Raw genomic sequence first — 26586 nt, 5'->3', positions numbered from 1 at the left:
GCCATGCCGTGGCCTGTGATCGCCACACTATCCCTGCATCCATGTCTCTCCCCAAGGCGAATATCTCTTTTGTCATCCCAAGCACTCACGATGACCTCGAGCTCGACTGCCGACTATACTATCCGAGGAGAACAGATGGCAATGTTCAATCCCTGGGCAGGGCCTTTGCCATCCTAGCACATCCCTACGCACCGCTGGGGGGATCCTATGATGATCCCGTAGTAGGTCTGGCTGGCAGTGTCCTGCTCCAGTATGGGTGCATTTTAGCAACGTTCAACTTCAGGTGTGCTGACCACTCTCTCTTTCCGGTCTTTCATGTCGCGGCTGTGATCGGCTGATGTAATGTACTGTGTCATGTAGGGGTGCCTCTGGTTCAGCAGGTCGAACATCATGGTCTGGAAAGGCAGAGCTGGCAGACTATGTCTCGGTCTACGGATTTATGCTGTGTTACATCGATGCACTTTACCGATCCCAAGAAGGAGAGGGAGGCTGCAGTGATGTCTCGGGAAGGGCATCGACACCGCCTCCTCTGCTCGTTCTCGGCGGCTACTCCTATGGGGCCATGGTCGCCTCACACCTGCCATCCATCGAAGTGGTTGCAGATCTGTTCGAGTCGCCAACGGCGGGGTCGGCAGAGAGTGAAATCAAGCTTCGCGCATTGGACTTGTCTAGAGATGCGAATGCTTACTTGACTGTCCATAATTCAAGCAGCACCACATTATCCCCATCCGGAACCGGGAGTGGCCAGCGACAACAAGGACAAAGTCCTGGTCGTGCTGTAACTGCCGGCGGTTATGAATCCGATGCTGCCAGCCGACGAGTCAGCCGGGAGTCCTCCAGGAGGAGTGTGGATGGCGAAAGGTTTAGGCAAAGTATGGACAAGGTTCGTCAAAAATTCAGGTCTCGCGGTCAAGCTGGTCACATCATCGCATCGCAATCAGAACGCGAACCCGAACTGGCTGAAAAGGTCTTGCTAAGACCTTCTGTGGCTTATGTTCTGATATCGCCATTGTTACCACCGATTGCTGGGTTCACGACCATGTTCTCGACGCTCAGATTCACGCCCAAAGGCCGAAGGACTGGACCGTCACCGGAGGAGTATCATGAGCTTACAGTTCACCCTTGCTGTTGTTTATTTGGAAGCAAAGATGTCTTTACTACGGATGCAAAGTTGCAGCGGTGGGCGCAGGACTTGCGTTCTCGATCCCGGTCACAGTTCACGATCGTGAGGGTAGATACAGGGCACTTCTGGCGTGAGCGGGCAGCTTTGGAGCAGCTACGGCAGGGCTTGCGGGAGTGGCTGCGGACGCTGACGCCGAACCACGAGGACGGCAATCAACAACTATAGCTATGCAATGATTGCATCTCATCAAGTGATGGGATTGCAGTTCAACCCGAGCAGAGGAGTCCGACACGGCGTGACGACTTATAAGAGCCGCAGACTTCCTCTGGGGGATACGCCGTTGTTTGGCATTGAAGTAGCCAACAGACAGCATATCATAGAAATCTGTGAATGACATACAAGAAACCACCATATGTGAGACCACTTCTGATATGTTTAACGTACATAATAATAGAGAGTGTGCACTGGCAGGACGTTGAAGATGAAAGTGGCCGTGCGTGCGGAGGGTGCGTCAGGCTGTTGGTGGTGCTGTGTGCCAATGTAGTGAGTTGTGGCATTATGTGGCATTATTGGCGTCGCGCGCAGTCAATCATTCAGTCTGGCGCAGTTTCGTCTTTCTCGTGTCTGTGCGATGCCAGATCTCAACAACAAGGCCACCATGAACGACTAACCCACCCTCTGGAGCACTCTGTTGATGGCAAGATCGAGGCGCCGTTACACAGCTGCACGCCATATGGTGCTTTTGGTCCGACTGTAGCAGCCATGGATCTGAAATCGATGCTTAACGACTCATCGACCCAGCGACAGCCGCCTCCTCGACTGCATACATCCCACTCTTTTGAACGGACACCAGCTTCTACGCCCTCCTACGACGCCTTTGCCGACCGCTCGCAGTCGCATCCGCAGCCTCTCGCTGCCTCTGACTACGGCTCGCCTCCCAATGGGTCGTATTTTGCCGCGCAGTCACCGCGCCCGCAGAATTCTCCACCAGGCGTCACTCCAGGCGTCACCGGGCAATTGAACTATGCGCAGAGTCCTGGGCCTCATGGGCAGATCCAGACGCCTCGTGAAGGACTACAGCCCTCACTCCCATTCCAATCGCCGTTTGTGCCTTCACCGTCGGGCCCTCAGCCTCCCACGCCAGGTTCAGCACATCATTATCAAACACCATCTTCAGCTACATCTAATCAACCACCTTACGGGGCGCAGCCTCCCTTCACCGCCCAGTCCCCGAGAGAAGACCTGACATCGTCGAATGGAAGTGCAAGTGCTCACGCCGGATCTCGCACTCTCTCCCCCCAGGCTCAGTTTCACCCTCCACCAGCGCCAGCGACACCCTTGGGCCCTCCCAGCTCGTATCCTCGTCCTTCGCCGTATCAGCACCGACCCCTGTCTCAAGGTAAAGAGAGCTTGAGGAGGCTGTCTGTGAGCTCGGTGGGCTCGGCGCACAGCGGTCAACACGTTCAGCTACCATACGGGCAATCGGACCATTCTCGAAGCGGAAGTGTACAAAGAACCTATTCTGGGGACATAAGAGATCGGGAGCGGAGCGTTGAAAGTGTCAGTCCAAAGACCATTCCGAGACCCCCTCCGCAACAACAAACGAGTCTGTCACAGCCTGAAGAGATCACTCCTGACCCTTATCCCACGGTACGGTCTGTGTCTGAACACGGCGCAAGTGTACATCCACACGAAACAACGGATCGGTTGGCGGAGGATCATCATTTCGAAGCGACTCCGAAATCAACCTCTACCCCGGCCGAGACGAGAGCCACGTCGATACAACGCATTTCTCGTCCCAGCCCGGGAATGGCAGTGATGGAGAATACGACACCGCAATCCGCAACCTCTCCCTTCTCTGTCCAGCCAAGCCCTCCATCAACTGTCCCGACATTGCTAAAGCGGAGCGCGAGTCATATTTCTAGTGCCAATGCTACGCCCCAACCACCAAGGAAACGCTTGCGGCGGGACGAAGTGCCTATTTTCGCACGTAGCGCTCGAAGCCGGCCTTTGAGGTTTATCAAAGCGCCTCCAGTCATTGCACAAGTCCAGGCTCAAACTTCCATCAAGAGAGAACCCGTTGACCACCAGACTCCGAATGGCCAGTTTCAAGCTCAAACTGGTGTACCCGCAACTCCAGCTCAGGAAGAACCACCTTGGGAACCTTCCATCACGAATGTCGTTCCGTACGAGGACCTCTCACGCAAAGTCTGCGACTGGATATATCAGATGATTGGAATGGCGAATCCGCCAGGGGGCGGAGCCATGTTTGAGATTGAGGCGAAAGTAGGCTCAATAGTTGATGAATCAACTGGTCATCGTTTGAGTTTACCAGTGGAGACGGAAACCCTTTTCAGTCGCGACAAATTTCGGGGAAGGACCAGCTTTCATAGTTCGATGGACATGGTAAGCGTTTATTTCTCTTCTGTCTTTCACCCGTGCTAACGAGAGCCTAGGCCCAACACCGTTTGTTGAACACTTTTCTCAATAACCTCGTACAAGAGTCGATGCGCGAATCGCAGACCTCGGATCGTCAGGTCATCGGCTACGACCATCCTCACGAATATGACGAATTCTACGAATTGACAGAAGAGGGAAGACGTAATCTGCCTCCAAGCATAGTAACGTGGCTCAATCCGCGACACAAGCCTCGCGTGCGGAGAACAATCGACGAAACTACCGGCCGTGTCAAGGCACAAATCATCAAGTCACGGATCGCGGATATCGACATCTACAACCCCAACTCGGACTTCGACTACAGAATCTCCATCTCCATCGAAAGTCCATGGGAGGGAGAGCCGCACTGGTTGTCGGAGATGACAGATGGCGGGAGGGATAGGAAGAAGGATCGGATGAGCTACCGGCATATGGCGTACCAGATTGACTTGACTCAAGTCAGCTATCCGAACAGACCGGAGAAGGAACACGAACTGGAAGTGGAGATCAGCACCGAACAGATCCGCATCCAACTTGCAAACCTACGAGAAGGGCGACCTAGTCGGTACGAAGATCTCGTTCGAGGGTTTCTGGACAACGTCAGGATCCTGTGCCGCACAGGAACTGTCAACAAGGTACGATGAAGGCTGGCTCCTCTGCAGGGGCTTGAAGGACGTCTTTGAAGAGATAATATGCGGATAAAGAAGTGGTTTGAGCGGTCTTGTTTGAGAAACGGAACGGTGCGCCTTTAATCGATACCCTTGTAATATGGAGTATGAGTTTGTTCTATCCGCTCTGGTTGCGATGGTATGGTAGAGGTGTACCATTCCGAGAACTTGAAGGAGGTCCTCTTTCTTAGTAATCGAGCACTGAAGCCAGGCACTGCAGGCTTAGTATTGCACTAGCACTATAGAGGCTAGCACGAATCGGCCAGGCTGCCAGAGGCTGATGTAAACGACGAACTGCACCGTGACTGGCCCTGCAGTGCAGTGCAGCACGACTGATGCATCGCCGCAGTAGCAGCAGCAGCGCAGTCCATCTCATCCATCGCATCCTTCGCCGGACACGTTCTGATTGTACCAACTGGACTGCAGCTTCGCTCCCTTCCTCTCTGCTGCCTCTTCCATCCGCTCAATCTTTCGTCCCTTCTCTCTCAACTTTGTTTCTGTACACTAGACTTTCTTCTCTCCTACCACTCGCGGTCCTCCCGAATTCTGCTTCGGCCAGACGTTGCGCCCTTTTGCCCCTTCCGGGCTGATAGATCAACGAAGCTCAGGAACACATCAGGTCTTTTAATTTGCCTGTCCTCACACCACAACCCCGACGGAAATCATGGTTGGATTGGTATCAGCGGCCGGGCTGGTCGGCTTCCTGTCCGAGCCAGACCCAGAGCTCCAAAGCTTTGCATTGAAGCAACTAGACAGCCAGGTCGATCTGCTGTGGACGGAAATTGCCGATTCGGTTCCTCAGATGTAAGTCTGGTTAACCACAGGTAACCCTTTTGCCTGCAGAATGATACTAATCCGAACCTATGCAGAGAGGCGCTGTATGAAGATGAATCCTTTCCGGAGCGTGAGCTTGCCGCCATTGTCGCGTCCAAAGTGTATTACCACCTACAAGAATATAATGAAAGCATGGCCTTTGCCCTGGGTGCTGGGAAACATTTCAGGTTGGATCAGCCCGGAGAATACGAGGACACCATCATCTCCAAATGTGTAGATACCTTCATCGCCCTGTCTGCAAGCCGCGACCCTACCCTGGCTGCTGCTACTACCGCTGGAACGCAGCCTCAACTTGACACGGCTTTTGAGCAAGGCGGAGACGGGGCTGCCAGCATGTCGGCCAGTTTGACCTCGCCAGTGACGCCGTTCTCTCAATCTGTTCTACCGTCAAAGTCCCTCTTGTCGAGACAAAACACATCGGCTTTCGATCCTACAAACTCCGGTATCCAGGTCGGACAAGCGGGTTCTCCTGAGGCTGTCATTCAGCAGCGTGGCCTTCAGAAAGCCCTGAACCGTGTCATCGAGACTCTTTTCGAGAGGTGCTTCCAAGAGAAAAGATACCGTCAAGTGGTGGGAATTGCGTTGGAAGCTCGCAACCTGGATATCCTCCGTCGCGTGATAAAACGGGCTTCTGAGGATGAACGGAAAGAGAATGGCGAGGCCACCAAGAAAGGGGAGGAGTTGATGGAGTATATCCTCGATATCTGTATGAGCCTCGTCGAAGAGCGCGGCCTGCGCAACGAGATCCTCAAACTTATACTGGAACTGCTCAACGAAATCCCTTCGCCCGACTATTTTGCGATCGCAAAATGCGTGGTATACTTGGATCAACATTCAATGGCCTCGAATATGCTTCGCCACCTGGTCGAGAAGGGGGATTCTCGGTCCTTAGCCGTCGCTTACCAAGTCTCATTCGACCTGTACGACAACAGCACACAAGAATTCCTGCAAAAAGTACGGGAAGAACTGTCCGAGATGCTGCCAGAAGAGACCAAGACCGAAGCGGCTCCCCAAGATGCTGACAAGATGGACGAGGACGTGCAAGGCAAAGCAGAAGACCAGTTACAGCAGGAATTGCAAGATTCTGCCGGAGCGCCTGCGCCATTCAAGAATTCCAAGTTGACTAAACCAGAGGAACAGGATGCGATCAAAAAGATCAGGGACATCCTCGACGGCCTCACGTCGACGCACCTGAACATTGAATTCCTGCACAAGTCCAACAGGGTCGATCATACCATACTGAACAAAGTCAAAGACAGCTTGGAGCCTCGGTACTCCATCTATCATACGGCGGTCACGCTTTCTGCTGGTTTTATGCACGCCAAAACGGCAAATGATACCTTCTTCAGACAGAATCTAGAATGGCTGGGGAAAGCTGTCAACTGGTCCAAGTTCACCGCAACGGCTGTGTTTGGTGTCATCCATCAAGGCAACATTAACCAGGTGCAAAGACTATTGAGCCCATACTTGCCGAAAGCCGGAGGACTTGGGTCTCACGATTCTCCGTACAGCCAAGGAGGATCCTTGTTTGCTTATGGTCTGCTTTGTGCCAACCACAAGAGCAGGGCTGTGGACTTCCTCCGAGAGAAATTCAAGGAAGCAACCGAGGAGGTTGTCCAACATGGTGGTGCACTTGGTCTCGGCGTGGCTGGAATGGCTTCTGGTGACGAAGCTGTTTTCGAAGATCTACGAAATGTCCTCTGGAGCGATTCGGCAATCAATGGTGAGGCTGTCGGCCTAGCTATGGGTCTGGTCATGCTTGGTTCCGGCAACACGAAAGTCTTGTCCGACATGATCCAGCACGCCCACGACACACAACACGAGAAGATCGTCCGAGGTCTTGCCGTGGGTATGTCGTTGATCATGTATGGCCGCCAGGAGGGCGCCGACGAGCTCATTCAAGGTCTGTTGAACGACACCGACCCGACAATGAGATATGGCGGTATCCTGACCATTGCTATGGCCTATGTTGGTACCGGCAGCAACAAGGCCGTTCGGAAACTGCTCCACGTCGCTGTTAGTGACGTCAGTGACGACGTCCGCCGTATTGCTGTCCTCAGCTTGGGATTTATCCTGTTCCGGAAATACAGCAGTGTCCCTAGAATGGTGGAACTCCTAGCGGAGTCCTACAATCCTCATGTCCGATATGGTGCTGCTATGGCGCTGGGTATCTCTTGCGCAGGTACTGGTCTCGATGAGGCCATTGATTTGCTCGAACCCATGTTGAAGGACCCTACAGACTTCGTCCGCCAGGGAGCTTTAATAGCCCTCTCCATGGTTCTCATCCAACAGACCGAGGCCATGAACCCAAAGGTCGGAACAATCCGCAAGCAGATGTTGAAAATCATTAGCGACAGGCATGAAGATGCTATGTGCAAATTCGGCTGTGCTTTGGCTATGGGTATCCTGGATGCTGGCGGTCGAAACTGCACCATTAACCTACAGACTCAGACTGGAAACCTGAACATGCTTGGCATCGTCGGAATCGTTGTGTTTACACAATACTGGTACTGGTTCCCTCTGGCCCATTTCTTCTCATTGTCCTTGACACCTACTTCTGTCATCGGCATTGACCAGAAACTGGAGGCGCCGGTATTCAAATTCCACTGCAACACTCGACCCAGCCTGTTTGACTATCCTCCTGAGCAGCAGGTCAAGGCTGACGAGGCCCCGGAGAAGGTCAAGACCGCCGTCCTTAGTACTACTGCTCAGGCCAAGAGACGAGCTGCACGGAAAGAGAAGCAGCAAAGACGTGACAGCATGGACGTTGACACGGTCACGCCTGTGACCCCGAAGATTGAAAAGGGTGACAAGATGGAGACCGACGAGGCCGCAGCCAAAGAAGATGAGGGCAAGAAGACAGAAGAAGGCGAGAAAAAGGAAGGCGAAACTGGGGAAGTCAACAAAAAGAAGGCCGAGAAGGAGAAGGTTGGGTACGAAATCAGCAACATGTCGCGAGTTCTGCCAGCGCAGCTCAAGTACTTGTCCTTCCCAGATCAGCGGTATCAGCCCGTCAAGAAACCCACCGGCGGTGTGATGGTGGTACTGGATACGGAACCGGACAAGGAACGTGAAATCATCCCTTTGACGGTCAGCAAGGTCGAACCCGTGGCAGCTGCCACCACTTCGGCAGGCACGGGTGCAGCACAGCAAGCAGCACCACAAACCCCTGCGGCCCAAACCATACAATCACTACTGACCGGCTCTGGAGCCGCGGCTGCCGCTGGAGTGTTGACGGCCATCGATGAGGATGAAGAAGGTGCAGAAGAAGCACCGGTGCCACATGAGTTCGATTATGAGACTGATACAGAGGGAGATGGAGATGGCGAGGAGCAGCACCACGAGTCGTAGAAAGTAGGTCGGGTTCACCCTGGCTATTACTACCTACCATAATTGATATTGTGCGAATAAGAGAGACTTCTACGGAATTCGGAATGGAGGCCCAAGTGACATTTAGAGCCCCTATGGGGCTTTATACTATGTACCACTTCCTCTGGGCAGAATAGAACAATTCCTGAGAAACTTGAAGAGATGCCTATGCCGGCACGGGCAAAACACATGGCGCTGGTCCGCTCGCCAGCGTTGTAGTAATCTAATCAAGTCTGAATTAGTAGTACTTGGAGTAGGACGACTGCCTTGGCTCTTGAATTGACTGGCAGTAGTAGCATGCGAATCCTCACTAGGATAAGTGCGGATTTTTATGGTTGTGTATACTTTGTATATTTGATGAAAGTCTGGATCAGGTATGTCTGTGCGTGCCATGCTCGTGTCCTAATAGCACAGTCTGACTCTGGGGCTTATATGAGAGGGCTAGGGCACCCTGCTGGCCGGCATGATGAGTAAGAAAAGAAAAAAAAAGAATCAAGAAGATGCATTGAAGTGTGATTCGTAATGTATAGAGTATGTTTATATACAGATCAGCTGAGCTGGGGTGCTGCTCAGCACAGAAAAGATGGTTTTGGATATTGGAAACCAGGATCTTCATCCAGAAGAAGAAAACGGAGATGAGGAAAAGAAAGGGAGGGGATTTGAATTGTTTCGGCCCAGTGGTTAGGCAGGGCAATGGTTGACTACCGTAGCGATCGTCGCATTTCCAGTAGCCGGTGACCACCGGCCTGACCAGTTTGAGGGAGGAGGGTCGATCTGAGCCATTATCCTGGTGGTCCTGTTGATTCCCCATGCAACGATATGTCGTACCACGGCCTGTGTCGTGCCTGTCCCATCCATGCAGTGGATATCGTTGATTTAGTGGTACCATGGACAAGCTTCTGCCGCGAAAACAAGACGGGTTGAAGGAGATCCAATTCCATTAGGAAACTTCATCGAACAACGCGTGAATACTTTCTTGTCGAGTGTTTGGATTTCTTGGCTTCGCGGATCCGATCACGGTTCTCCTTTCTTCCCCCGGAGCTTTTGCTAAAGTAGGTGCTCAGGTCAAAGGATTTTCCCCAATACTGCTGGGACTTGTGCAGATAAAGAAGTCCATGTTGCGTCGATCCAGCAGGCACAGGGGATCGGGTCCTGGCAGGGGGTTGGTTGATGGTATCTGATCATGCGCGATCTTCGAGTCTGGCATGACTGTGACTGTTGGTCCACGAGTCCTTTTTTCACCGCTTGAAGCCACTGCCATGCCTGCCACCCTCCCTGCCATTGTTTCTCTTCCTGTAAGCACGGCCTCTCTCGGTCCCCTTCTTCTTCCTCCAATATACTTTGAAAAGCCCGGTTACCGGACGCGGCAGATCAACATGCCTCCCACCTTTTGCTCAACACACTCTCTGGCCTCTAGGATGCCTCTGTCGGTGCTCACATAGATGCATTCCCCGGGCCTCCGTAGTCCCTTGACGTATCCTGCGTCTTTGCCCAAGACGAGCTGTTTCAATCCCGTCACATCCATCCATATCCTCCTCGTCGGCTTGCTGACCAGACTCATCTTCTCTAGCACGGGCATACTTTGCCAGTACTTCAGCCCCAGCCACAACCGCCGCGTTGAGATGTTGTGTCTCGTCACGGGCTCAATGGGTGCGGTGGGATCGGACGACGACGGATGCGACAGCAGTCCGTGGGCTGGGGGAGGCGTAGGACCGCCGCGGACGACGGTCGAGATAAACCCCGAGTTTTGCAGCGCAAGCATCAGTCGCAGGTGGAATTTGGTGTCAGGGATAGAGGTGAGGCCCAGCCGCGCCCGAGAGGCGTTCTGAAGATGTGAACATGTGTTTGCTAAATGCACTAGAGACATGGCGGAGGGTTTGTTGTTGGTCACCGAGGACCGCGGATGTTCGTCGAGTCTGTCGTCGAGAGCTGCGTTGGGTTGGCGCAAGAGGAAATTCCAATGTTAGGTAGTAACCGGGTGATCTAGATTATGGGGTTTTACTCCAGCTAGGATTGGAACTGGAAGAACCTCGGCTCGGTGGAGTGAGAAGCTGGGACGAGGAATGGCCGCTGTTAAGTTGTTTGAGGTCTGAAACTGGTGACAACAATGTAGCAAGCAGTCAGTCGGTCATAGGCAATGGGAAGATGAAAGTTGTCGGATCTCCAAAAAAACCGCGTCGGGATGCCAAGGTCGCCGTACCCGGCTATCAGGGCCGTGATTGGTGGAACGGTGACTACCGCACCACTGCAGAGGTACAGTTGCACAGCTATAGGTATACAGGTACTCGATAGTAGCTGGACACTGGCTGCTATCAGCTCCCGTACTTCTCGCGCAGCATCTATACGATATGTCGCATGCTCTCCATCGGTCAACCTACCCTGGAGCTGTGAAGAGCTCCAACTGCGGCTCTTTTCGCTGTCCTTCAAGATCTGGGCGTATGAGCTGCTGACATGATTACAGTGCTGCGAGGAAGTACAGCTTTTTCTTGGGCCATATATCACGAGGCCTAGGCCAAGCATACCTAGGTATTTTCTTTTTCATGTCTTCCTCGCTTGCTCTTTGACGTCGCGCTCCAAGAGCCCAGGAATAATCCGGCTCAAGAAGGACATTGCTTTCGCTATCCTGAGGACTGTGACCTGGGGTGGAAGACCTACGGCTGGAATTCGGTGAAGGCTCTAGGCAGCCTCTCTCCTTCCGATGGAGTTTCATGGCTCTCTCATGCTGCGTAAGGCGCGAAACCCTCTTCAAGGCCAAGGACCAGGTGAGTGGAAGGACAAAATCTCATTGGATGTGCCTGGGCGCACCCCATCGTTCTTCCGGAATGGTTTCTCGAGAAACCCGACTGCCTGACTGCCTATTACTTCAGGTGAGTGCACAGTAAGATATTTTGAGCTGACTAGAGGCGCCGGAAATGGCACGGAAGGGCTCTAGGCGTGGAGCAATTGGAACTACGACCGAAGGTATGGTAGGTAGCTAAAAAAGGACATCGGCAATGTGGGTAATGGTGAAGGACTTCTGGTGTTGGAAGCGAGCGTGACGACGGGTGCATTTCACAGCATGGGCGGTAGCGAAGTGTCCCCCTGGGTCAACTTCTCGATACGAAGCTGTCCAAGGCGGCTGAAGCGAACGCACAGAGCATCGTCGACCGGGTCAGATTGGCTAAATCATGCTGCAAGACATACCATAGCCGCTCCCAGTCACTCGAACAGCTCGGGTGTTGCGAAGACCCTACAGTACGGCACATACCTTCAGTGATTGGTGAATGCACCACGCGGATCTTGCTAGCATACTGAGACCCGGCCTACGTCCGATGGGAACAATCGCGCCTCCAAGACAATACCAGCGGAAAATGCTGCCAACGGCCCACTGGGAACAACTAAAGTTTTCCGACGAAATCTGTCGAGGCAGGAGGATTGAACTGTCAAACGCCCGAAGGAGCGTGCCCATGAACGACAATCGGGTCAACCTGATTGGACCATGAAATCATTCACTCTGAGACGGGTCGCTTGGCCTTTCTCGGTAAAGGTTCTTTTGCAACCACTGATCTCGGGGATTGTGGCGCGCACTCACTCAGCAGCCGTCTGAGTGAGGTGAGGCAGAAGGCAAACGCCGCCCGTAGATTGCCCCGTCCAGTCACTTGTTTAACAAGAAAGAGCGCCCAGGGTTGCGAAGCTGGATGATGCAAGACGAGTTGCTGTTTGCTGCCGCGCGCTCGTGGGTGTAATAACTTTCAATGTCATGTCTGGCCATTCAGCCTGCTGATTTGCATCCAAGGTGCAACAAATCAAAGGAGGCCGAGGGCAGATAGCGCCCAGCATTGTGTCATACTGAACAACAAACCCAGAGCAACCAGGATGACCAGCTGGCCAGCGGCTTGACAGGGTAATAGATAAATGGCAGCTGCCACACCCAATTCTCACGGAGGACTTGGATGTCCAGCTGCCATAATTCTACCCTGGCTCTTTCGTTCACCGACCTGCACACTCGCTCGCCAGTGAGAACCGAGATGTTGCATTAAAACAGCCCAAAGAGCACAACCTCAAGAACAACGCGCAGAGTCTGCAGGCATCGAGTGGTCACATCGTGCCACCTGGTTCGCCTATCGAACGTCCTCTCGGCAAGCCGACCACCAGCTTGGCCAGGCAAACAAAGAACAACACACCTTCCGGGGGAAGCCTGACAGGAAGCCCAAAGCACCCTGTCTGCGTGGACGAGCTGGTCTGCAGTCTGCTCTACAAGTCACATATACCAACGCAGGGTGCGTGGTCGAATCAACAGACAAAGAAGCGAACAGCTGGACAGCAGGCGAGGCGGGTGAAGACAGACAGCAGCCAATCAGCGTGTGGCTAGCGAGGTGCCTGTCAGCGGTCCCGCCGCACCCACTGGCAACTGCCAACTGCGCCGGCCCCATTTCGTGTCTTTGCCGCCGGCGGCAACAGAAAAGGAAACCAGCCAATCACCGCACCTGTCATCTGTCTCCCGCCTATCTTGCCGTTTTAACACCTGCCCACCACAACGCAGCACTTGCATCGAAGCATTCCCTCAGCCTCCAACTCCTGGCCTCCATCTTCGATCCTCCTCTTGCCGCGACGGCCAGTACAACAAACTTTCCCTACCTACTTCCTCCTCTTCTCTGCCTTACACCTTTCCTGGCTCTGACATCCATCCATCCACTCACCGCCCGCCGTCAATCCAGCCCCCGGTCCTGCTCGATCGTCCTCGTCAATCAGTCGGGCGCCTCGACCCTCCACTCTGTTCACAGCACTACTTCGCTGGCCGATTACTTTGTTCTCTACGCGCCATCGTACTTCCAGTAATAGCGCTCTGTTACCTTACCCTTCCCGACCAGCCGACTGCACCTGGTACATGCACCGGTGACTGAGCTGGCCTCATCCTGGTCAAGATTGTTGTGCCAGTGCTCCGCGCGCTGTGTGCCCTCCCAGAAATAGACCTTCCACCTCTCCCGCTGTCAGTTCCATTCTCACGTCTCTCTCGCACGGAACGATCCTCTCCTCCCTTCGCCGGTGTCTGCCAACGGCTCTTTCACCATATGTACCTTGGGCCGTTCAATATCAACCTTGAAGATCGATTCACTCGTTGTCGACCGTCAAGATGCCTGCGGTGACCCGGCCAGTTCTCCCACCTCTTCAGACTCCCAAGACCGCGTCTTTCCCCTCTGAGATCATCAACACTCCAGTCTCGTGTATATCAGCGATGATCAAGCAAGAAGACGTGGGCACACCCATCACTCCGCCAGTGGCCTATACCGAGTTTCTCAAAGCCCTGACACCTGTCCTGGCAAGTCCGCCTGAGACGGGAGCTCTTCAAAGGTCTATGTCAGACGAATCCACTTGCACCAGAGAGTCGATAGCGTCCACTGTCTCTACAACGTCGTCCACAGAAAACCTGAGCAAGACCGACAATCAAAAACCTTCCCCCAGTTCCGTCCCACCTACGCCGTACAGCCGCAAGAATCCCAGTGCGTTGAGGCGACTACGGATACCCCATTCTCCCGCCTTCTCCCCAAGCACATGCGGACCTTCGCCACGCACTGCCATCAGCGGCATGAGCAGTGGGAGTATGCTCTATTCTCCGTTCTCGCCCGCCGATTGGAACCTGGACAGCAGCACCCGGCGCTATTTTGATACTCCCAAAAGCGCGTGTCCGAAGCCGGTGAGTGTTCGATCTGTGGTAACAAGAACGGTTACATACAAAAGATCACCTCCCTTGGATCCAGCCCCGAAGGGCAAGAAGCGGAAAGTCGAGGACCCAGAAATGCCGCCTCCGCCGACCACACGAGATGCTGGCACAGTTGCGGTGGCTACTTTTCCCTCAACCTTGATAGCAACGAGCTCGGCAGTCGATGACCCATCATCGACTTTGCCGGCGCCGTCCCCTACGGCTGTTTCTCCTCCAACCGCAGTTGCATGAGCACGGGTGTCAGAAGACAGCTCTTTCCATGATGCATTGGAGGTCCGTTTGGGGCATGTTATGGGCTCTTATTGTTTACGGACGTTACGACATAAATCATGGCATTTTTGTACATGGTATCAAGTATTATTTTTTGGCGACGGTGTTTGGCGAATTGGAACATGGACACCACGATACAGGCAAGGCTCGATCGGAATTGATTGAGAAAAATTCAATCTTGCATTTACGGTGTCGTACGATGACAGGATGGAGGGCATGACGAATTGTTTTGGGCGCATTCATGCGCTTCAAGTTTTTGCTGTTGTCAGGGATTACTGGTGATCCAGAGGACTGCCGAATGCCTTTACCAACGCAGTTGGGATCCTCCAGCCGGTGATCAACTCGGGGAGGAGAAGAGAGGTTGATCTAATCAAAGATCTGTGACAATTTACCGAGTTGGGTCTTTACCTGTTAGGTCTGGAACCTGCAAAGACCAGCATTAGGTATGTAGGACAAGTTGGAGCCAGGGGTCGGTCGACTACAAACAAGTACTAGCAACCTCCTTGGCGTGAAAAATGATGGAGGTATGTTGACGATGTAGCTCGTCCGCAGTCATCACGCGCTGAGGTACATTAGTTCTATAACCGAAGTTGAAGGAGAGAGTCCTAGCAGCTGGGGCTCTCGTGGTGCCTACGTACTTTCCAATTGCCAGGTGCCGGTATCTTGAAGTGGCATGGCTCGCCCCCCTCGTCCCAATGCTGACTCTTTTTGCCCTCGTGGGACAACGCACAGGTGCAGGATCAGCAGCGCTACGACGCAAGTTGAGTGCAGCAGAGTTTTCTCTCTCAGTTCGCTGCAGCTCAGCTTGCCAGTGTCTCCTGCAGCCTGCGAGTGCGGCATGGCTCACTACGGTACTTTCTAGCGTGCCTCATCATGATGTCGATGCATGTGTGGATTGGACACTAAGTACCTTTTCGGTGCCGTACCGCAACGCTGGAACCGGCGTAACAGCCCACCAACAGTCCACCCCCGGTCCCCGGTCGAGAATGAGTGGCTATAAACGGCCTACGAAGCGCCGGGGCCCACACCGACGGCACCTTGACACGGTACCCCACTAGGGGCAATGTTCCAGTCATCAATTCCCCTGGGGGGCGAAACAGGGGGTTGAACGTGAGGGAGGGGAGCTGAGACCGGTTTGATCTTGCGATGCCGTAGATACCTACTACTAGTAGGTACATATCGTAGGTACTCTGCCAGTGATGAATGCAACTGTACGATGGGTTTGTTGATAATATCCCCGGGATTTGACTGCTACAGGATGGTCATGCTTCCTGGCAGGAGGTCCGTGGCAGTAACGCAACGACAAAAATGGTCTGGTCTGAGATTTGTTGGTTTTATTTATGGCATCGCATGCAGTGGATGTGCAGTGCAGTCACTTCTCACTGCCGAGAAAGACCCCGGCAAGTTCCCCCTTTCCCATGCCAGTGCCCTTGAGGGGGCTGAGCGCTTACAGCTTGCCTACTACAGCTGTAAGTAAGAGTTATTTTTGGGGTTCTACAGTTACATACCTACCTTGGGTATTACCCAAGGAAAATGAGTAGTTTGCCGGTACAGGTGCAATCTATTAAGGTAGTGGTGCCCAAATGCAGTGGTGGCCTCGTGCCATTGTACTGCACTGCACAACGGCACTTTGTTTGGAAAAGATGGTCGGTCAGGGACGTTGGAAAATCACTCCGAGTACCTAAGGTACGGCAGATACCTACCTAGGCAGGAACACAGATAGACAGAGGAGAAATTATCGGGACATCACTGCACTTGGCACTTTACTTCAAAGTTGCTCGTCTTCCTCTGCCTGTTGAATCGGCGTGGTATGGCGCTTGCTTCTCAATAGCCAAGTATACAGTGTGTGGTTGTAGGACTCAATTTCAAATCGATGCCCTGTACAGTGAAGGAAGGGAAGCTCACTACTAGAACTATGTCTTCGAGGGCATCGACTTATGATACCTAGGTGGAGGGTCTGGTTACGACGTAGACAAGCACTAACAGATTCATTGTCCACGGAAGGTCTGCCTTGGACCGACTGAGAAACCGGGTAGAAGTTCGTATTGCTCCTGTCCATGTCGGGTCGGCCATTGGGAACCGATCCGATTTGTCTTTGTGATGAAGGGCCAACAGACTGCAGATGTTACTGTACCAAAAAAGGGGAAGAGCCCTTGTGTGTAGTAAGAAGTAGTAGGCTTGCATATGGGTATAGGTCTATGATGCTGGTACCTAGGTAGAGCTGAGGAGTATCCGCTGGAATACCTAGGTAGAGTCTTGGAGGCGATATCGTGAGGCAGATACTAGCAGGCAGAGCACGAGGACATTGTTGCTCTTTCTGCCCAGAAGGACGGTAGAGCACTGGCAGAGGTTGATGAAAGTCGCAGAGACACACAGGCTGATTTCGTACGGGTAATCAGCCCGTCTACACGGAGACTCTTTCCTAGGTCGGCACAGCTGCTGGTAGTGGATATGAAAGGCTCCTCGTCCTTCGGCCAATTTTGGGGACACAACAACTGTAGCAGCTACGGCTAACTTCAATTTCGTTCGAGACTCAGAAGACAAGATAGAAAGGTACATCTGCCAGTGGAGGTACACTTCCTGACGAGGGAAGCTCACCTTCATCAATCGAAACTTGAAGATCCAACTCGTGGACCGGTTGCCGGAGAAACAAAGCCCCGCGTCCGATGCCATGCGATACCAGTGCCAGTGCGGCCATCAGCTTATCTCGTCGTTATCGCCGGCCCTGACTTTGCGCATGAAAGTTCGGCCTCAAGTTCTGGGCAAACCAGAAATTGGACAGTATTGCCATTGTACTACTACTAGTTGCTCACTGCAGCTCTGCCCGGCCGCAAATCTCCGAAGAGATTATTCGGCTACGACTACAGGCACAGTGGTGGTTCTGCGCCAGTTTCTTTTCTTTCTCCAGGCAGTAGCTGCATTGAATTTATTTTATTTTGTGGCTTTTCTGGATCTCGCTCCGCTACATACCTTACCTTAAGCATACGCCGAGTATAACCGCTCTCTCGCTGCTAGTTGTGGTGGTAACGAAGAAGAAACGTCGATACTACCTACTGTACCTCCCTCTGCCCGCACTTCAGCACCAACGCCAAACGACTGGAACACGCACTGCACGACAATCCTCCAACCATTTTCAGCTTGCGCATCAAACAAGATCCTCTTACTTGCAAGAAACAAGAAAGGACAATACCTCGAGGCAAGACCACAAACTTGAAGAAGCACAAAGATGCCGTCCGTTCCATTCGCGACCTTTCTCATCATTTGCCGTAAGCAGCACCTTAGCCTCCCCTTGACCTCCCACTATCAACCTGTTCAAAACTAACAAGAATCTCTCTCTTCTTTACAGCCGTCTCCTTCTTCCTCGGAATCATATTCTCCCTCTTCCCCTACGACTACCCGCTCCTCTGGTCGTCGCTGCCCACACCAGGGACGCACTTCGACGCCGTCGAAACACACCTACGACTCCTGCACAATGCGCCGAACCTGATCCAGCGGATCCTCCACATCATGGTCACCATGGGCCTGTTGGGCCTAGTGATCAAGCTCTACAAGCCCAGCGAGTCCAACATGCTCTTTGACGGCGGCAGCTTGGTTCTGTACATGGTCGCCGTGATCGTGTACATTGCAAACATCATCAAGGGTCTGCGCATTGTCACCGAGGGAACCTACGGCATGGTGAATCTGCACGAGTTGTCGGAAGACGCGCGGGACAATGTCGATGCTTCCGGGTATGATGTCGATTCCGGAGATAGTGTTCTCGGCAGAGAAGACAATTTGAAAGTTTTGGCCGCCAGCAACACCATCTTGGCTTTGGTCCTGGTCGGTGTCTTGGTCCTGCAGGTCGGTCAGTGGTATGCCGAGCGCAGTGAGGAGCGGGCCATGAAGGAATACGAGGCTAAAGAGAAGGCGGACCGCGAGAAGAAAGATGCCGATGCCACTGTCCCACCCCCTAAGAGACAGGGCAGCGGTCGCGAGGGTAAGAAGACGAAATGAAATGATTGAGGAGAGGTTGGGAAATGGAAAGAAACTCAAAATTTACAAGACTCTTTCTGTCCCGATTATACAGGATACTCGGGGTGTATTGTCCGTTAGTCATGCCAAAGCAAAACCAATGATTTTCACGACCTTGGTACGGGGTGGAATCAGATACCATGGGGCTTGCTAAGACGTGCGTTGCGCACCGTAGGCTCGGAATCAGCTCAGACATTGTATACTCGAATATATCGACCCTGTTTGAGAATGCAAATAATGGCTCCAATGCAAGTTGGTCTTGATGTGATAGTCTGCAGATAGTTGACAAAATGCAGCGACCTCCGTCGAATGCATGGAAACTGTTATACATGGACAGCAAATCGGCCATTACTGGCAGACAACTCAGCCCAGCACTATATGGAGCGGGGGCTAAGGTTCCATTTCAGAGGCCCAGACGCGGAGACAGGAGGATAGATCAGGATACAGGTTCGATTGAGACAGGCGTCAGTCACATCAGTCGAATTACTGTCCACTATATACCAAAATAGATAGCATCTGCTGCAGCTTCTCGGGACTAATACGGGATACACTTTCAAGCAGGGAGATGGCATCGACAGGAACGGCGGGTCAACCCGGAGACTCCCAGTCGAAGTGGCCCATGGCGGAACTGTTATCGACGCCGAAGTTGAAAAACAAGTCATCCCCTTGTTCAAAACCCAGGTGCTGGAACAAATCCTGAAAGTTCGTCGCTGAAAAGGCATCTGCTGCAAAGCCTTGATCACCACCTCCCGGATTCCGCAGGTCGCTGACCTGCTGCCACATGGACTGGAAACTCGCGTGGAATCGGGCCACAGCTGGACAGAGATGCTCATGCGCCTGTAACGTGGACATGGCCCTGCTCCAGTGGTCCAGCACCATGGCTTTGAAGATATCCGCGCGGAGCATCGCCGCAATCAGGATCTGTGAGGCTATATACGTGTAGAATACACGGTACCACCATGGGAGAATCCTGGAAGCCGTATCTGGTCCATGACCGTTGGACAATAGTGTGATCATCCTTTGGGCGTTTTCGACGCACATTGTGGCGCCGTCCTGCACAACACGGCTTTCCAATCCTTGTCCGGCTGTGGTGGATGAACCGTTCATCGAGAACTGCGGCAGACAGAAACGGCTGAACATGGGCCGGAAGAGGATGATCCGTGCGTGCGAGATGCTGAAGTAACCGCAATAAGTGAGTATCTTTGTTGGAAGGGCCACTTCTCACTTACCGAATATGCAGCAGCAGCGGTTGGGCACTCAGTTCGTTGGCCGTGCTGTCCGCAACGGAGTTAAGCGACAAGGACGGAGGCAGAGTCTTCACAAACCTCGACAGACACTCATCAACCTGCATTGTCGTCTTGAGATCGGCGGTCAAGAGTAACGGCGGGAGGCCTAAGCGCTCAGCGACGCTGCTCTGCGCTGATACCTGTAAAATAGTTATATGAATGATGATCTCGGACAGTTCCATGGTCTTGGTCTCGTAGCTAGTGTCAGTTGCGCATACGGCATGATCGGAATTGTGTCCTGAATAAGTCCCCCGGGTCGAAATAGTCGCAGGCACCAAGGAGGGCCGGCCAAGGGTCCATGAGAGTTTCCTTTGCCCAAGATCAGCTTTGATATTGTCCAAACTGAAAGAGGTGAATCTTGTTCCTGTCATACCTGTCCAACCATGCACAGTAATTCCAGACTCTTCGTCTCAGGCGACTGTCCGGGTTCAAAGGGTCAGTGAAAGGGAGTTTATCCTGGATGTGCAGACCCAGGCTTTGAGCTATGCGTACGGCGGACCCGATGGTCATCCACGTCTGATGCAAGTTCCTCGTACATTCCAGGAATCGTGCCAGAAGCAGCAGGCACTGAACCAGCTCGAGCGAGGCATGGCCCCAGACGATGGCATCCGGGCCAAGCAGGGACCAGGCGCGCTGGAAGAACGTCTTGCTCGCCTCATTTCTTTGATGGGGCGAGGAGGACTCTTGCAGTTGGGTAGATAAGGCAAATATGGCGTTAAGAGTGGAGACGAAGATGCGTTCATCGCAGTCAAGTTCGCCGCCGGTGAACAGATGTTCATACGCCGTAGAGAAGCGGTCTTGGTCCAGCAGAGGATCAAGACTGTCCAGACGCTCCCAGTACAGAGACACTAGATGGTCGGCGTGTCTCCGTGGCGGCAGCACATTGTCGGCGTGAGTTGAAACACCATCCATGTGCCGCACTGGCAGCCGACCAGGAAGATCATGATCCTCCCCAAACAATGGAGCGTCGAGCACCGGCATTGGACATCGATTCTTGGTCAAGGGAACTCCCAGCCTTGCATTGATGGCCTCGTTGATCTTGCAAGCAAACACGCGTGGCTCAACCCCGCCATACAGTGGACGAGTTTCGCCTTCATCTGGCAGTTGGGCGTCGGACGAAGCCGTCGAGTCACCGTTGCTTGGAGTCAGAGTTGGTGCCTCTGTGAGGGTGTGGGAGTTGTCCTCCGCGACTACTAGTAGTGCATCGCCAGTGCTGCCAGGCGTGTATCTGCATGTCCGCCGGAGATGGTCTTTCTTCTGGCATCTACCGCATGCTAGACGAATAAGAAGCCGTTAGTAGTGCAGATCTGAGGCCCGAGCCTCGGGGATGAAGTGATACAATCATCATTCAAGTTGATTGCAGTGGACGGGGAAGAACTTGAACCTGCCTGGACGACCTCCGTCGCACTTGACCTTGCGCCTGCGACAAGTCACACACGCAACTTGGGTCTTGTATCTTCCTGAGCGTATGGCAGTCGCCATCGGGTCGGAGGCATTGTTACCTAATATTGTCAAGCTGAAGGACTGAAAGCATATTGCATTCCGCAGCCCATCGACAACTGCCGTCGATGTACTTGGCGAGGCCCATATCGGGGTTGTGAGAGGCCACCAATCCGCGGCCGTTCCGAGCTTTGGCGGCCTCATTCCGAGATGGGATCCTCCTCGATGGCGTGCCTCCGTCGAAGCCCAGGCCGACAACATTGCCAGCCGAAATTTGTCTATGGACTCTTCCGTCATGCAGCATCAAGTCCCTAAAGTTAGGTACAATGTGGCCGGAGCTCGGGAGAGCTTGCATATGCGGCATCCGTATAAGAATATCTGCGGCCGGCTATTTCCCACTGCAATACCTGCAGGTATCTTCTCGCTGTGGTAGATATTGATCTGGGACATGGCGACTCCTGGTGAGACATCCGGTGAGGGGGTTGTTGATCTGCCTACCTCGCTAGATACAGAGAGCCATTCTCTCTACCATGGTCGAGGCACGTTAGAGGATCCTTACATTGTCGAGTTTCTTCCAAATGACCCTTCCGATCCGCTGAACTGGTCGGCATTCCGCAAATGCTTCTACACTGCCCTCATAACCATTGGTGTGTTTGCTGTCACCCTCACATCTTCAGCGTATTCTGCGTCCGCCGAACAGATCATTGCTGAGTTCCACACAAGCAGTGAGTTGTTTGCACTCGGAATTGCCCTGTATGTACTGGGCTTCGCAGTGGGACCGCCTTTATGGGCTCCAATGGGGGAGTTGTATGGGCGACGACGCCCATTTATTGTCACACACGTTCTCATGGTGGCGTTCGTGGGAGCCACAGCAGGCTGCAAGAACATTGCATCTCTGTTGGTCTTCCGCTTCCTTGCTGGCACGTAAGCTCTCCTCTCCCCAGACTCGAGCCCCAAGAAATGAGCCTGCTGAGCTCACGACATTCTAGGTTTGCTGCATCGCCTCTCACCAACTCGGGCGGTGTCATTGCTGATTTGTTTTCGACCAATAAGCGAGGTGCCGCGACATGCTTATTTGCCGTTGCACCCTTTATGGGGCCTGTTCTGGGACCTATTATCGGTGGCTTCATCACCATAACCATCGGTTGGCGGTGGGTTCAAGGCTTCTGCTGCATATTTATTGGAGTTGTGGCCATCGTCGGAACAATCTTGCTGCCGGAGACTTACGGCCCCGTGTTGCTGCGACGTAAGGCACGGCAGTTATCGCGGAAGAGTAAGAAGGTGTACATCAGCACGCTAGAGAAGACCACTGGCGGTGTCGAGGCATTTGCAGTCTTCAGCAAAACCATGAAAAGGCCTTGGGTGTTGCTCTTTCGGGAGCCCATTGTGTTTATCGCCTCCATCTATGTAAGTGTACTCCTGTTCAGAGAAGTCATGAAGCCCACCACCATTCGAGACTGTCCTGACGAGGTCCAGCTGTCGATTCTCTACGCGACCATTTACATGTTCCTGCCAGCTTTCCCAATTATTTATGAACGAGGACGTGGTTGGAATGCAGGCATTGGGAGTCTTCCTTTCCTTGGCATCGCCGTTGGCATGGGTCTGGGAGTGACCTACGTTATCACCGACGACCAGCTCCGCTACCAGAAGTTGGGTAAAAGCGTCACCCCCGAGTCTCGCTTGCCTCCAGCTATGGTTGGTGCTGTTTTCATCCCAATTGGCATGTTTGGATTTGCTTGGACCAATTATCCAACCATGCACTGGTCAGCCAGCGTCGTTCTTGCTGCCCCTTTTGGATTCGGATGTGTGGCCGTCTTCACTTGCATCCTCATTTACCTTGTTGACTCATACACGATATACGCAGCGTCAGTGATGGCTGCCACGGCTATGCTGAGGTCTTTCATCGGCGCGGCCTTTCCTCTTTTTACCACGCAGATGTTCACCAATCTTGGGATTCATTGGGCAAGCTCCATCCCGGCCTTCCTAACAGCGGCCTGTCTGCCCTTTCCCTTTGTTATGTATCGGTATGGTCCGAAGATCAGGATGAAGTGCAAATACGCACATGAGGCTGCCATGTTGATGGCTAAGATGCAGGCAAAAGAGTATGAGGAACCTGTGAATACAAAGGTTGAGGAGGGGGCGGAGTGATATAGATAAATACTAGAGATAAATATACATGTTATTGCCATTGTAAGGTGTTCATCACTTTACACTAGATGAAGGCATACCTAGGTAGATATATGGCATACCACAAAGCTGCGTGGAATAAAGTGTGCCAGGCAGATTTGCTTAATGTAGTATCTGAAACTCGCTGCATCGATGTCCTGCCTGTCCTTGCTCTAGTAGTACTGGTAGTCAATCTTCGGTTCTGTTGACTGGATGTCTCAGGCTTGTCAATGAAGTCAAGGAAAGGCCTGACTGCACTGATATGCAGCCGGCGGTGTCGGGATACAACCAGATGGTGCACCACTAATCATCCAAGCCGACATCTCGGAACGGAATCTGATTGGCTGAGTTGGGCCCCTTCCAGGTCCGACGACATGCATGCGACTCGGAAACGAAGCGCTCCCACGGCATGCCATCGCATCCCGTCCGAGTCTGTCTCCGATTAGGAACTTGATAAGTGCTGCTCGGGAGGAGCGGAGCGTTGGTTGCTTATACAACTTTACTCATCATTCACGGACATACTACCATTCTTGACTAAACGCCGGCTCGAGTTGGCTGTATATATATGTATGTTGCGCACTATGGGCAAGGAGACAACATTTCCCTTCTCTGCCTCTGCAGTGTCGCGTTCTCACTCGCTAAAAGCTCTGGAGCTTGACAAAAGTCACTGGTTGATATTATAAGAAAGAGAAAGAAAAAAAGAACATTGTTGACAATGTCCTCAGCAGCCTTGCCAACGACAGCTCCAGCTCCAGCTCCAACACTTCCGGACCCCAGTCGACACATCACAGACAACGATGCCCAAGGCAAATCCTTCTTCTCCAAGGCTCTACCGACCGCGCTCCCTGTTGTGCGGGACCTTGGCGGCGGGACGCTCACGAGGCTCGGGTACATTGCGCCCAAGGCGCCCGCGACGCTCACCGACCAAGCCGACCTCAAGGCGTATCAGGCTTCATTTAACAAAGACAACCTGCCGCCACTCGTGCCGCCCGGCGGTGGTGCCGTGGTATGGTACATCGACACGCCGCCGGGGGCATGCAGCCCCATGCATCGCACCGTCAGTCTGGATATCGTGGTCCAGATCGCCGGCGAGATCGAGCTCACTTTGGACAGTGGAGAGACCAGGCTCATGAAGGCCGGCGACTTGACGATCCAACGGTCGACAATGCATAAGTGGAGGAACCCAAGTGAGACGCAGTGGTCTAGAATGTTGGCTGTCATGGCGGAGTGTGAGCCTGTCGTGGTGGGTGGAAAGATGCTCGGCGAAGAGTTTCCAAGTCATTGAATGAGTGGGCGGATTGGATGGGGTGTACTGTACTGTACATGTGAACCTACCTGTGGGATTGAGAATGAAGGGGGGCTTTTTTGCGTAAGCACTGGCGGTGCCCTGCATGATGGAGAGATAGAGATGGAGGAGGTGAATGATTATAGGTACTAAATGGGGTGAGACGGCCGGACTTTCCTTGAGTGGTGCTGGTGATCCCATACCGTACGCTGAAACGTGCCATATGACGAGGCTGGAATGGGGTTCAATCAGCCAGAAGAAAACAAGATTCTTCTCCTTGCAATGTGGCACCATCTGTACGGAAATAATAGATCAGAGACTCTAGTATCGTATATTGGCCGCATTCTGGATCCATCCTCACCTTTACAACCTACCATAATGTCAAGAGTGGTCAGCAAGCATCGATCGAGCAGATTCGAACGCTGAAAGTGGCTGCTTTCGACTTGGCCGCAACTTGAATGCCATCGTCATCGACACACGAAGACGATCGAGTAGACTGCTGGAAAATACGCACTATAAAGTGTTTCAAAGATAACAAGCCGAAAATCACCAGCTATTATCCAGGTATGATCATCGTTGTAATCTTGTGAGGAACTTCTCGGCGGATTTCAAGTTCGGCGGGTCGTCTCGGGAGAAAGGGGTTTGTTGGCAGGTGCGCTAAAAATGTTATATTTGCTCTCGCTCTATCCACTTTACAGTATACAGAGCACTCCTATATATACTATAGAAATCGGAGAGAACACCGTATCTCGTACGATCTATAGATTATTCTAGAGAGTATTAAACCTCGTCGTCGACGTCGTTATCGAGCATTATTTAGAGTCGATAGCGAGATTTAGGAAATATAGCTAATATAAGTATTTCTTAGTAGTAGAGTATTAAAGCTAACTATATATAATATATCTCCTTTAGGCTATATTCGTTACTTTACCGTCGAGTATAGTCTATATATCGACTAGATAAAGATATATATAGACGAATCGCTTATAATTCTATATTATTAGTACTTTCGTAAAGCTATCTACTCTTATATTAGCGGTTACGATCTATTTACATCCGTATTTTACTAGCTTATATCTTCTATCTTAACTAATACTTATATATATTAATATATTTTAGCTTCGTAAATAGTTAAAAGTTATTCTTAGTTAGTAGACGAATAGTCTATATATTATTAGCTTTAATAGTAAGCGATTAGTTAAGTTTTAGATATATCGAGTTAAAGAAGCGACTCTACTAGAGTACTTTCTTAACTATACGAGATAGAGTAAGTAGTTCTATCTCTATATTTAAAGTTATTACTATATTTTATCGAGAGGCTTTCTAGTTAATAGAGTCTTTAAATAGAATAAAGAGATAGTTATCGAAACTCTTTCGACTAGTATTATTAGTAAATACTACGTCTAAATATACCTTAAAGGTATTAACGTTCTTATATTTATTATTATTTTAAGGAGTTATTTTAGAAGAAGTAGAGTATTTAAGAGTAAAAGTATATATATACTTTAAGTAGTCTAGTACTCTATTAGTAATAGCTATATATTCTAGTAATAGATTACGTAAGTATTATAAGAGTATAGAGTAAGCTCTTATAATATCCGGTCTCGTTATTATAGCTACGAAATTAATAGACTTTATACGCTATTAATATATATATATCTCTTATAGAGTAGCCTAGTTATTATATAATATAAGACTTTTAGTTAAGAGAGATATTAACGATATCTTTCTACTATACGTATTAACGTTAAACTTAGCTAATAGTTTATTAATATATAAATCCTATATAAGCTATAACTTATATAGCTTTCGGTCTCGTACGATTCGTATATCGAGAAACTAGTTAACTTCTAATATAATATATAGAGTAAAACGCTATTAAAGACTCTATAAAATTATATTAACTCTCTTCTTAGACTTACACTTATAGTATAGAATAATATTATCTATATAGAATAGGATAATAAGAAACTCGTTATTAAGAATATAATTAACTT

The 26586-nt window shown here is 51.6% G+C and overlaps 9 protein-coding genes across 9 annotated transcripts; 7 read left to right on the top strand and 2 right to left on the bottom strand.

The window, feature by feature from the left end:
- Positions 1 to 41: 41 nt before the first annotated feature.
- On the top strand, positions 42 to 1348 carry HMPREF1120_00332 (uncharacterized protein; the record flags this gene model as incomplete). The annotated part of the gene is made up of 2 exons (XM_009154328.1): positions 42 to 283; positions 361 to 1348. 2 exons carry the CDS (start codon positions 42 to 44, stop codon positions 1346 to 1348), a joined length of 1230 nt encoding a protein of 409 aa, XP_009152576.1.
- Positions 1349 to 1885: 537 nt separating this feature from the next.
- On the top strand, positions 1886 to 4203 carry HMPREF1120_00331 (polynucleotide 5'-phosphatase; the record flags this gene model as incomplete). The annotated part of the gene is made up of 2 exons (XM_009154327.1): positions 1886 to 3529; positions 3580 to 4203. 2 exons carry the CDS (start codon positions 1886 to 1888, stop codon positions 4201 to 4203), a joined length of 2268 nt encoding a protein of 755 aa, XP_009152575.1.
- A 688-nt stretch (positions 4204 to 4891) lies between these two features.
- Positions 4892 to 8412, top strand: HMPREF1120_00330 (26S proteasome regulatory subunit N2; the record flags this gene model as incomplete). Its single annotated transcript, XM_009154326.1, has 2 exons — positions 4892 to 5031; positions 5097 to 8412. 2 exons carry the CDS (start codon positions 4892 to 4894, stop codon positions 8410 to 8412), a joined length of 3456 nt encoding a protein of 1151 aa, XP_009152574.1.
- Positions 8413 to 9784: 1372 nt separating this feature from the next.
- On the bottom strand, positions 9785 to 10297 carry HMPREF1120_00329 (30S ribosomal protein S8; the record flags this gene model as incomplete). The annotated part of the gene is made up of 1 exon (XM_009154325.1): positions 9785 to 10297. One exon carries the CDS (start codon positions 10295 to 10297, stop codon positions 9785 to 9787), a length of 513 nt encoding a protein of 170 aa, XP_009152573.1.
- Positions 10298 to 10734: 437 nt separating this feature from the next.
- Positions 10735 to 15164, top strand: HMPREF1120_00328 (uncharacterized protein). Its single transcript, XM_009154324.1, has one exon. It carries the CDS (start codon positions 13544 to 13546, stop codon positions 14360 to 14362), a length of 819 nt encoding a protein of 272 aa, XP_009152572.1. The 5' UTR covers positions 10735 to 13543; the 3' UTR covers positions 14363 to 15164.
- A 1620-nt stretch (positions 15165 to 16784) lies between these two features.
- HMPREF1120_00327 (ER membrane protein SH3) lies at positions 16785 to 20019 on the top strand. Its single transcript, XM_009154323.1, has 2 exons — positions 16785 to 17667; positions 17748 to 20019. Exons 1-2 carry the CDS (start codon positions 17628 to 17630, stop codon positions 18392 to 18394), a joined length of 687 nt encoding a protein of 228 aa, XP_009152571.1. The 5' UTR covers positions 16785 to 17627; the 3' UTR covers positions 18395 to 20019.
- On the bottom strand, positions 19001 to 20679 carry HMPREF1120_00326 (uncharacterized protein; the record flags this gene model as incomplete). The annotated part of the gene is made up of 3 exons (XM_009154322.1): positions 19001 to 19586; positions 19642 to 20007; positions 20072 to 20679. The coding sequence occupies 3 exons, from the start codon at positions 20677 to 20679 to the stop codon at positions 19001 to 19003; spliced, it is 1560 nt and encodes a 519-aa protein (XP_009152570.1).
- Positions 20680 to 21410: 731 nt separating this feature from the next.
- On the top strand, positions 21411 to 23450 carry HMPREF1120_00325 (MFS transporter, DHA1 family, multidrug resistance protein). The gene is made up of 3 exons (XM_009154321.1): positions 21411 to 22062; positions 22128 to 22545; positions 22615 to 23450. Exons 1-3 carry the CDS (start codon positions 21587 to 21589, stop codon positions 23284 to 23286), a joined length of 1566 nt encoding a protein of 521 aa, XP_009152569.1. The 5' UTR covers positions 21411 to 21586; the 3' UTR covers positions 23287 to 23450.
- Positions 23451 to 23728: 278 nt separating this feature from the next.
- HMPREF1120_00324 (uncharacterized protein) lies at positions 23729 to 24783 on the top strand. Its single transcript, XM_009154320.1, has one exon. The coding sequence runs from the start codon at positions 24020 to 24022 to the stop codon at positions 24587 to 24589; it is 570 nt and encodes a 189-aa protein (XP_009152568.1). The 5' UTR covers positions 23729 to 24019; the 3' UTR covers positions 24590 to 24783.
- The last annotated feature ends 1803 nt before the right edge of the window (positions 24784 to 26586 follow it).

The sequence above is a fragment of the Exophiala dermatitidis genome, assembly GCF_000230625.1.
Source record: "Exophiala dermatitidis NIH/UT8656 unplaced genomic scaffold supercont1.1, whole genome shotgun sequence".
In the NCBI taxonomy this organism is placed as follows: Eukaryota; Fungi; Ascomycota; class Eurotiomycetes; order Chaetothyriales; family Herpotrichiellaceae; genus Exophiala; species Exophiala dermatitidis.
Note: the sequence above shows the minus strand (reverse complement) of the source record. Positions and strands in the feature narration are given on the sequence as shown.